At 43.8% G+C, this 10,713-nt stretch overlaps 2 protein-coding genes across 2 annotated transcripts; one reads left to right on the top strand and one right to left on the bottom strand.

The window, feature by feature from the left end:
- Nucleotides 1-3,564, bottom strand: ccnq (cyclin Q). Its single transcript, XM_061057607.1, has 5 exons — nucleotides 3,213-3,564; nucleotides 2,571-2,754; nucleotides 2,257-2,389; nucleotides 1,753-1,971; nucleotides 1-726 (listed from the first exon to the last, which is right to left on the bottom strand). Exons 1-5 carry the CDS (start codon nucleotides 3,361-3,363, stop codon nucleotides 637-639), a joined length of 777 nt encoding a protein of 258 aa, XP_060913590.1. The 5' UTR covers nucleotides 3,364-3,564; the 3' UTR covers nucleotides 1-636.
- A 1,274-nt stretch (nucleotides 3,565-4,838) lies between these two features.
- On the top strand, nucleotides 4,839-9,364 carry cfap126 (cilia and flagella associated protein 126). The gene is made up of 5 exons (XM_061058397.1): nucleotides 4,839-5,018; nucleotides 5,110-5,172; nucleotides 5,433-5,507; nucleotides 5,659-5,847; nucleotides 8,630-9,364. Exons 1-5 carry the CDS (start codon nucleotides 4,896-4,898, stop codon nucleotides 9,161-9,163), a joined length of 984 nt encoding a protein of 327 aa, XP_060914380.1. The 5' UTR covers nucleotides 4,839-4,895; the 3' UTR covers nucleotides 9,164-9,364.
- The last annotated feature ends 1,349 nt before the right edge of the window (nucleotides 9,365-10,713 follow it).

Genomic DNA, 10,713 nt, shown 5'->3' with positions numbered 1-10,713 from the left:
TACAGATCGTGGAGTTTATTAACAACAAAGTCAAATAAGTACAAATGATTACAAAGTAGATCCTGTGAGTCTTCCTGTGAGATGATCTCCAGCGTGTTCATCATCGGTCAGTTACTTTCAGCTCTGAAGCTCTTTCAGTACCGTCTGTGTCCACCAGGTGGAGTTTGTAATCCTGCTAGCCACCTGTACGCTAGTCGAGCAGATTGGTGCTTAACTAAACCTCTTATTGTTTTACATCAGCCCAAAGTGTAAACGTTTGAGGATGAGGTCAAGAATAATCCAAATGAGGGCCCCATCTCTTCATTTCTACACATTTGTTGGGATTTCTGATCGGTTCGGGGTTTGAACACTTGATGATTTTCCTCCAGCGTGCGTGCACATGTACCTGAAACCTGCTGCTGCTGTTCGGAGCTCATCAGTATTCAGCACAGAGAAATGTCTCCCCGGGGTGGCAGGAACCAGGAGTGCAGCAGAGTGTGTGTCACAGCTCACAGAATAACTGGGCCAACACAAAGTCTTCTCTCTGCACACACACACACCTGGATCGTCACACTCACATGCAGAAACACACACACACACACACACGGGGAAAAACAGCTGTCCTTTGTGTCGTGTGTGTGTGTGTGTGTGTGTCCTTCAGATACACTTGGCCTCCATGTCGTAGAGCTGCAGAAGGTCTGAGATCACAGCGTCGATGTCGGCTTTTGTCACGTCCTCGCACAGCACCTACACACACATAAACACACACACACACACATTAGCTCCACACCTGGACTACACACACAGCACACACTTCAAAGGTGCACACACGTCTCAGACGACCCAGATTTCAGCGCCTGGAGGACCGAAGTGGATCACTGTGACTAATTCTGACTTTTTTTCCATTTGCATTCGGTTCCAGTGAGTCAGAAAATCAAAGAGAGCTCGTTTGGAAAAACTGTTGGACAAAAGGAAACTTTAACCGTCACCATCGTCCAATTAGCAGCCAGCAGTCCGCTGTGAGGACGACCTGCAGCTGGACGGTCCCTGTGCACGACCACACCAAGACGGGCTGCAAGAGGAGCGTTAAAGACACCTGTGCCGAGCTAAAACTACTAAATCTGTGTCTGTCATTTTAGAGTTTCAGCTAGGGCTGTCACTGGAACTGAAAAAAGGAATGAACTCGATTTTAACGATGACGACCACGGAGCAGGGAGGCAACCAACACAAGTCAGGTCGTGGTCAGACGGAAACAAAATTGCACTGGTGCCTAAACCGAACGTAACATTTAGAGAACCAGCTGATTGATAAAAAGATCTGTGTGAAACGAGGATGCTGCGGGCCGCACGGCAGTAAGAAAAAAATTCAAAATAAATTCCTAACAATTTTTACTTTTAAATGCAAAATAATGGACTTTCAAATATACGACTAAAAATGTGATTAATCGTGATTAAAACTGATTGTTTGACGGAGTGACAGTTTGACTTATTAATTGTCTCTGTCAAGTTCTCTCTGATCATTGGGTTAATTAAGAAAATCAGAGATCCTGAAGAGAAAAGCTGTGAAAAGATTGATTCACTGATTTCATTGTTTCCTCTTTAAATCACAATTTATCTTTAAACTCACAGAGCGAGGCAGAGAAAATGTTTTCATGTTTCTTCACACGTGCTGGATGTCAGCAGACGACTGTTTTTTTTTTTTTTTTTTAAGCACACTGCTGTCGCTTTAAATAAAGGTGACGATCTGTCACATTTCACACACACAAACACACACCTGCCACCACTCTCTCTCCCCGACAGGAAGCTCCACTCCGTAGCTGTTTAGAGCGAGGTACAGCGTCGCTATGGCGATGTGTTGGGGTATGTGGCGGATGCACATGCCTCCGTGGTAACAGTCTCTAAGCAACGCCCAGGAAGTCTCAGCGACGGGGGTCCGAGACCAAGCGTGGCGGTTCACAAGCGACTTCACAGAGAGCAGGTAGTGCAGCAGGTACTGCAGAGAGACGGAGACTGTTATTTACAAACAATAATAATAAATATAAACAAACAACACAGCCAGCAGGAAGTGCAGGGAGAGTGCATAAACATATACAGAGCTGATCAGCCACACACACACACACACACACACACACACACACACACACACACACACACACACACACACACACACACACACACACACACACACACACACACACACACACACACACACACACACACACACACACACACACACACACACACACACACACACACACACACACACACACACACACACCTTGTGCGGGTGTTCAAAGCAGACGTGGAAGTTGAGCTGTCGGAGGATGAGGAGCTCACACTGCACCACGCTGTCCCTCAGGTCCCAGAACTCCTTGTCACATTCGAGCGGAGAGCTACTGCTGTTAAAATACCTGTGGGGGGGTCAAGGTGAGTTCAGATTCAGATGATTTCAATACAGGGTTAGGGTAAGTGTTCACTCTGAGCATCATGTGTTCACACAAACAGCTGAATGTTTCTCTCTCTAGTCTCCCGCTGTGAGGTGCATCATGTGTGAACAGGTCAGGACGATTTAATATCTTCAGTCATATTTACCTGTGGCTCACGTTGATGATGTCACGGGTCCTGATGTGCTGCTCCTCCACCTTTCCGGCCAGGTACAGGCAGCTCATGGCCACCAGGTACGGTTCATAATCCCGCAGGCCCGCTCGTTCAAAGAAACGGTGATACAACACGCACGCTGTGGCCACGGGAACAGAGCGCATACACAGCTTCACACCTGAACAGGGAGGAGGGACAGATTAGGATTTAGGAAACGTCTTCTGACAGGTCCAAAGGAGAGACGCAATTTTCTAATTTTATCTCCGATATGCACCGATATTACTCGATTTATTCACCAGTCAAAGAGCATTTCATTTGAGTTTCACTGAATTAAACTAGCAGTTCTCTGTCACCAGTCTAAAGGGACAGAAGGGTCGCCGGTTCAAGTCCCAGAGCAGATCAAATCAGGAAATAGGTCTGGTACCTGGAGAGGTGCCAGTTCACTTCCATCTAAATCCTCACATCTCACTTAATATCTCATCATGCGGACTATTGTATACAAATATACTACTTGTATTTAATGCATCACTTTCATGTTTTTTTTAATTTATTATTTCCTGTCTGTAAAGTATTTCATCACCTGCATGTGAGGAGAACATGTAAACAAACAGACAGGTGTGTTAGAGGAGAGCTCACCTGTCTCCATGATGAAGCGACACACTCGGAAGTGTGTCTTTATGTCCCGGGCAGACTCACTCTCTGCGGCCCCGCCGGAGTCTCTCCTGCCCGGGGGACACGGCGGTCTGTCCGGGGTGGAGAGGACTCGAGAGGACGGACCCTCCATCATCAGAGAACAGAGTCTACGAGGGTTTAAAAACAGATAACTGCGCTGCTTTTAACACAAGTGTCTGCTTTAGAGTGAATATGAACATGTAGGAGACTAAAATGTTAAACTAAAGTTAAAGTCTCAGCAGGTTTAGATTAACCGCTGAACCAAACAGAGCTACATGCTAACCGGAGTCTTCTTCTTCTTCTTCGGTTGTTTCTGTGGACACGCGGATAGAACGGCGCCATGCTGCCCCCTACTGTTAGCTGATCATATCCCCCCAGTGATTAATATTCATATAAACTCCAAATATTTTATGTAGTTATTCAGGTATTTTCTTCTAAACCTGCCAGCGTTAACAAGTTATTAGCGATTAATTAAGATCTGAAAATAAAGTGTTTAAGGATCAATATGCAAGAAATCTAGTGAATTAAATCATAATCATTAAACGTTTAAATAAAAACAATTCGATCAAGATAAAATAAAATAAGCATTGTGAGCCTTCAGTGTAAAGTAATCAAGTTAATCTCTGAGTTTTAAGGCATTTATCTCTCCCAGTTTCTTCAAAGACTGAAATAAGATTTTCAAGTTTTTTAAAACTAAATATAATTAGGCCTAATCTTCAATGACATTATTATTACATACAAATTTAACCTATTTGTTCTGCATAAACACAACAAACTTTACGATACACAAGAACATATTTTACGTAATAAAACTTTATTCCGGTCAGTTTGAGAATCTTTGGAGAATAAATACAAATAATTTAAGTTAATATACCTCATAAACCTAATCAGGCTGTTTGTCTTGTTTTGAAATGTTTATAATTCATGAGTTTGTGTTTAATGTTTTACTAAATGCCGAAAAACACAACAGAAAAGAATAATCGTTAAAAATAAAACTTATTCAGGTTTAAAGTGTTTGTACAGATGCTTTTTTATTTATAATATCTGAACACGGTATGTTTCCAAATTAGTTTAAAATAAAAATCATTTAAAGAAACTTAATTATAATAATTTATAAATAGGCTAAACACATAAAGAAGTAAATTATGCTAAATGCAAAAGTTTTCATGTAGCCGACAAAGCATCAATGTTAAATAAATAAATAGACCTTAATAAATACATAAAATTGGATTTATAAACCGTACAACAAATATAAACTTTGAATAAAAAACAAATAGCAGGCTAACAAAATAAAGGGGTTTGTTTTAAAATGTCTAGCTTAGTCTTAGCCTACATAATTTCCGATTTTTCGGAGGTTTAGATTTTTTAGAGAAGAGGTCAAATGTGTTTTCAAATCTAGAGCCTATAGCCTAATTAAAATATAAAATGAGTAAAATATTTCTAACACGTAAAAAAAATCAAATGAAGGGAAGAAAAGTAGGCTAGATCAGGCAGCAGTATTTAACTTTTATGCTAAACACGCATTTAAACATTTGAACAGCTTCAGTCTCCAAGTGCACAATTATTATTTTTTTATTACTTCAGATCTGTTTGTGTTTTTCGTGTTTACAGTTATTTACCTCAGAAATACGGCACTGAAGTTACAAAATGTGTCTTGGAAACTTCTGGAAATCAGAGGTCAGTTTGATTTTGTTGCTAAGCAACGAGTCAACAAAAAAACAACAGGCTGAAGGCAGAGGCAACATGTCGTCCAGTTACTCGGCAAACCAGGTAACACGAATACCTGCATGATTAGTGATCAAAAACAAGAATCATGTTGTTGTTTTTCTGCTCCGTCCTGACCTCAGCTCTCTCTCCTCAGTATGAGAGCGCCTTCAGGTCTCAGAAGCTGCAGAACTGGTGTGAGACGAAGCGGTTCAAAGAGGTATTTTATCAGACTGCTCTGGTTTCATGAAGTAGCGGCGTCAGCTGAAATTATGACGACAGCTTTTATTATTTTACAGCAGCATGCAGTGTTTGACTTATTTACATGTTTGGAGGAGAGTCTGCAGGAGCTGGTGCCCCTCTTTTCCCCCATTTCTACACCAATGCATATTTGTATTTGTCTTGTAAAATAATGCGTGTGCATATGTGTGTGTGTGTGTGTGTGTGTGTGTGTGTGTGTGTGTGTGTGTGTGTGTGTAGAGACCCACTGCACAGGAGGGACACACCACCTTCATAGCCGATGATAGAGGACACCTGCTGCCAGGTTTGGTGAAGGTGAGAGCACATACCCTTACCTGTCTTTCTTCAGAGGTCAGAGTTCACTGGAGGGTATTTCATTAGTATAAACAAACGTGAATATATTTACACTTCTGTAACCCTCTGCTTCATATCCGTGCTGTGTGTTTGTAATGCTATGGGCATATAGGGAGGCAGTGCGTGGCCGGACTTTAAGGGGACCTGGGATCTACCTGCCCGTATCCCGGCCCGACACGTCAACCCCACGGGCCGCTCCGAGGAGGGTCTGAGAAGGCTGAGGTCCTGGGGGTTCGACTCCCAACACACAGGGAGGTCTCAGACACACACAAGCAGCAGGACCTCAGACGCAGGGGAGCAGGTTAGACACACACACACACACACACACACACACACACACACACACACACACACACACACACAGACAGACACACAGACAGACACACACTCACACACAGAGTGTTGTTTTCTTAGGACTCTCAGAGGGACTGTGCTGAATACCTGTCACATAATGAGGAGTTGAGCTCGACGGATGAAGAGGATCACTCAGATAACTGATGTGAGGTCAGGTGCCAGAAACAGGAAGAGACAAAACATAAAAAACAATAAATGAATGTAAATAAAACCTGTTTCACTTGGTGCTTGTTGTTCCAGACAGAGGAGTCTAGATGGGTGGCCAGGGGAGATATAGGCCCCCCTTCAAATCCCCAAATTCTCGCCCTCTTCAGACCGCTGTTTCAATCTGCGATATTTACACCCTGTGCCTTCAATCTGAATGTTGTGGAGGCGTAATGGGGGGACGAAGTGACCCGCCCTCTGTACCGTCTTCGGAGGTAGTTACAAAGGAGAGATGATCCAGCGGGGGATCCAGTGTGTGTGTGTGCGTGTGTGTGTGTGTGTGTGTGTGCATGTCAGCTCCTGCAGTGTCGTGCTTCCACAACGCTGAAACAGACTGTGACCTCACAGACTGGGACGCCAATATTACGCCGTCGCGGAATCAATATGAACGTTCAAAGACGTGATGAAGGCGGCGCTTAGTTATCGCGGCTTTTGCAAAAAAAAAAAAAAAGCACTCTGAAAAGGGTTTCTGATTAGCTATTTGTTTTGTCAGAGGCGGGACTTATCCTCAAATCAACCATTTGGCCTTTTTTCAGCAGGCTGCTTGTCGTTTTCAGTGTTGCACATTTTCTGCACTCAGTACTTTAAATTGTAGAAAAATACTTTGCACATATATAATACATGAGATAAGATGCATAAGAGAGGAATGAGTCCAGCAAGAACTGAAAAGAAACTCAAGCACAATGTCTAACTATCAAAAATACATTTACTGAGGCATTGTCAGTGTGTTTGCTGTGTTTGCTGTTGCTGTTTATGTATTTTTGTTGGAACGTGTACAGCAGTGTGCTTGTAACTTTAAGTTTTGTCCTTAAACACGCAGTGTGTCAATTCCACCACCAGGGGGCTCTCAATCAAAACAATAACAAAGGATGAGGTCGAGGCGGGGAATTCTCTCTGCTACTCCTCCAACTCAGGCCTCACTTTTTGCTTTTTATATCTAGAAATAAGATGTGTATCTGGACATGTCAGGAGAATTTGGCTTCCATGAAGTGTAATGACATGATTTTGATATACCTGGTAAGATGTGAGTTTATGCAGTGTGGTCTCCAGACTTTGTTGCACCTACACAAAGACCCCCTCCCCTCTGGAAAGCAGACCAGCTTTACTCCTCTCGACTCCAACCAAACGTCTGCAGCTTTTCCATCTGATTGTCACACAGTGGTTTCTATGACGAGTGGAGGTGAAGCTAAAAACATCAAGCCGGAGAATTTTTTTGTGTTTCCCGGTAACTGGAGCGACCGGAGCCTCCGAGTCCCCGTGGAGAGGCGGAGGAAATTAACCGAGCTCCTGTGTTGCCTCAGGAAATCAGAAACTATAAAAGCTGGCTGTGATCTCAGATCTCTCTCTGTGCCTGGAAGAGGAAGTCTCATAATTCTCAACAGGTCACAGTTGAGTTATTTTTGGTTCAACATGTGATCCAACAGTCCTGCAAACATTTCAGAGAAAGTGAACCATTAAAGCAAAACAAAATGAAGCACTTAGGGTCGACACGACACCAGAATTTAAAACTGTGGTATGATCCTAGCAAAAAACACAATACCTGTTTGATACCATGACAACAAAACTAGAAGACCTACACACTTAATATTGGGTTATTTCTTGTTTTTAACAATCAGAAGTTGCAGACAAACGGGGCGTCAGTAGCCTAGTCCTGGAGAGCGGACGACCTGTAGCTCCTTTCCTGCATGTCATTCCACTCTCTCTCTCTGATTTCTGACTCTATTCACTGTCCTTTCTTTAGAATAAAAGCATAAAAAATACCCTTTTAAAAGAAGTTGCAGACAATCTCCTGCACACTGTATAAATTGCAGAAATACATTGGAAACATTTTTGTGTCCTCAGCTGTCTGTACGAGGCATACATAAATCTTTACATCATTTGCAGCCGTTTTAAAGGTCCAATCAGTAAGAGTAAGTGCAAAATCCTGCAGTTCCTGGAGTGTCCACTAGAGGCTGGCTGCAGAAGCACAGGAAGTCACACACACACTCATTCTAAAAATCCTGTTTTTACAGCAGAGATTAACATGTTTACAGCCTGGTTCAAAAAACTAAATAGGTGTGATTAGCTCATGTCTCGATCGACACACACTGTACGGGGGTGAATGTTTTGATGACTCATCAGTTTTGATTTGATGAAGGATAAGAGTTATTCACAATAAGGTGTGTAGCTGACCTGATTGACAGGTGGGCGCGGTGTAACGGTTTGTCAGGAGGTTTAAAACTGGAACCTCAGCTCCAGCTCTCAGCCTGTCGTTAGGTTGACTGAAAGTTAGACTGAGACAGCATTTCCAGCATGGAGACCGCCATCGATGGGACTCCAGCGCCCCCTGCAGGAACAGACGGGGGACCTCACTCAGGCTTCAAACATTCTTTTTTTTTTTTTTTTGCTGCAGCAGCAAACCTGCTAAGCATGCTCTGGTTTATTTCTCATGAATTCAACTTTTAATTTCTAAGACTGAGAATGCTCCTCTTTTCTTTATGAAGTAAGTTTGTGTGATTTAACCCTCTGTGTGTTCTTCTTTTCAGAGGGATAACAGTGTTCACCCTCCATCATCTGCAGCTAAAGCTCGACCGGCGTCTCAGAGCTGCCCCGTTACTGGAGGAAGCCAGAAACAGGACTGTGAGACAGCCGAGAGTCGACCCGCTGAAGCTGCAGAGGAGAAACCAGCTGTGAGGTCTGCAGCGGAGGAGAAACCAGCTGTGAGGTCTGCAGCGGAGGAGAAACCAGCTGTGAGGTCTGCAGTGGAGGAGAAACCAGCTGTGAGGTCTGCAGCGGAGGAGAAACCAGCTGTGAGGTCTGCAGTGGAGGAGAAACCAGCTGTGAGGTCTGCAGCGGAGGAGAAACCAGCTGTGAGGTCTGCAGTGGAGGAGAAACCAGCTGTGAGGTCTGCAGCGGAGGAGAAACCAGCTGTGAGGTCTGCAGCCTCACAGAGAAGCAGCAGCAGAGCCCACGGTGTCACAGGGAGAGGAGGGAGTGATGCGGCACAGAAAGTAGTCCCCACAGGAACACCATCGTCTTCCAAACAGAGACAGATGCACAGAATGACCAATAATCTTTAAACTCATCTCTTGGAGAGTCTCTTTGTGCAGTTTGGACTCATCATAACATCACTGATTGTTTTGCAGTAGTTTGAAGTTATGAATCAATAGTGTATGAATATCTTTAATAAATGACTGATTTTAAACGTTATCCTCCTTCCTCCTCCTGAGTGTCCTGTTTTATGATGCGTCTCCATGGTGACACTCAGAGTCTGAGCTGCTTCACTCTTCTCTGAAACACAAAGCGGGATGTTGTCGTCTCACAGCAGCTTCAGTTGAACGTTTTTTCAGCTTGAGTTGACCTGCCAACATTTTGCGACTAACTGTAGATAACAGAAGAAGTGTTGACGTGAACTCTGAGGCGTGCTCTCAAGAACACATGTGGGTTCAGATTACCAGACTGAGTGATAAGTGATAAGGAAATAAACCACAAGATCCTCTCTGTTATAAACCACGAGTCACACCTCAGCTATTAAAAACACAATGAACAATACGAGCAAACACGACAAGTATGTGTGTCAAACTGTCCGCCTGTATCCAGTTCCAGAGCCTCTGCTGTGGAGCAACATTTGTAATACCTCACGAGTCCAAAAAACTTTACTTTGGGGTCAAAGTTATAAAATCTTTCTTTGCTTTAAAAGGTTTATTTTTGGGCTTAAAGGTCCCATATTATGCTTTTTCTGGTTTTATATGCCCTTTAGTGTGTTTTTCAAGTGTCCTGTGCATGTTTAGGCACATCTATGTGTAAAAATTCAAAGTCTGCGGAAACGTGGCTTCTCCTACCTCCTCCTGTTAGCTGTAGCATTAGCTGCATGTAACGCTCGGTTCTAGCCCCCCTCGATAAAAATTTGTCAGTGTGAGATCACTGATCTAAGCCCATTGGCTCGTTGTGGCAAGCCCAGCAGCTCATGTTGAAATTTCCGAGACGCGTGCTGAGCAACTGACCAATAAGGACAGAGCGGATCGGCAGACCAATCAGAGCAGACTTGGCCCACGTGGGGTCGAACAGTGTGGGCTCAGCAGAGCGTAGCTGACGGACTCAGAGCGTAGAGGGAGCAATGAGGAGCAGTACATGAAAACAGACACTTTTTTCGGACTTTAGCTATTGTGAACGTACAAAAGTAGGAACATAGATTAAATATACGAACCCCAAAAAGGGCAGAATATGGGCTCTTTAAGAGACGTGACAGTAGGGGGGGCGCTAGTGAGCACTGCATGGATTAGTCGCTTTCTGTGGAGCTCTGTCACATCCTTGCTAAAATTTTGCTTATAATACACACTTTCATCTAGATTTCTCAAAAATGAACAGCTCTGGGAGAAATGTCACCAAGGGGAAACCCTTAAATCCAAAATCTGCCTCCAAGAAGGATGGTAAAGCTGCTCTTGTCACCGAGGAAGACCACGATGCTAGCAGCAGGGCGGACATAGCTAGCTACTTTAATGCTAGCTCCAGCGACGTCCCAAGCTCGCAGCCCACGCTGACTGATATCCTAGCAGCTGTCGGAAAGTTGGAGGGAGATATTAATTCCAGATTCAATGCCCTGGACTCAAAACTGCACTTAGTCCAAACC

The sequence above is a fragment of the Labrus mixtus genome, chromosome 15, assembly GCF_963584025.1.
Source record: "Labrus mixtus chromosome 15, fLabMix1.1, whole genome shotgun sequence".
NCBI lineage: Eukaryota > Metazoa > Chordata > Actinopteri > Labriformes > Labridae > Labrus > Labrus mixtus.
This window is presented reverse-complemented; position numbering and strand designations above follow the sequence as displayed.

Bases quoted from the DNA above. Each gene is read 5' to 3' on its own strand.
- ccnq (XM_061057607.1), bottom strand. From the start codon at position 3,363: ATGATGGAGGGTCCGTCCTCTCGAGTCCTCTCCACCCCGGACAGACCG. The intron at 2,755-3,212 runs GTGAGCTCTCCT...CTCCCTGTTCAG, and splicing joins TCGCTTCATCATGGAGACAG to GTGTGAAGCTGTGTATGCGC. The intron at 2,390-2,570 runs GTAAATATGACT...ACCCCCCCACAG, and splicing joins ATCATCAACGTGAGCCACAG to GTATTTTAACAGCAGTAGCT.
- cfap126 (XM_061058397.1), top strand. From the start codon at position 4,896: ATGTGTCTTGGAAACTTCTGGAAATCAGAGGTCAGTTTGATTTTGTTG. The intron at 5,173-5,432 runs GTATTTTATCAG...GTGTGTGTGTAG, and splicing joins AGACGAAGCGGTTCAAAGAG to AGACCCACTGCACAGGAGGG. The intron at 5,848-8,629 runs GTTAGACACACA...TCTTCTTTTCAG, and splicing joins CCTCAGACGCAGGGGAGCAG to AGGGATAACAGTGTTCACCC.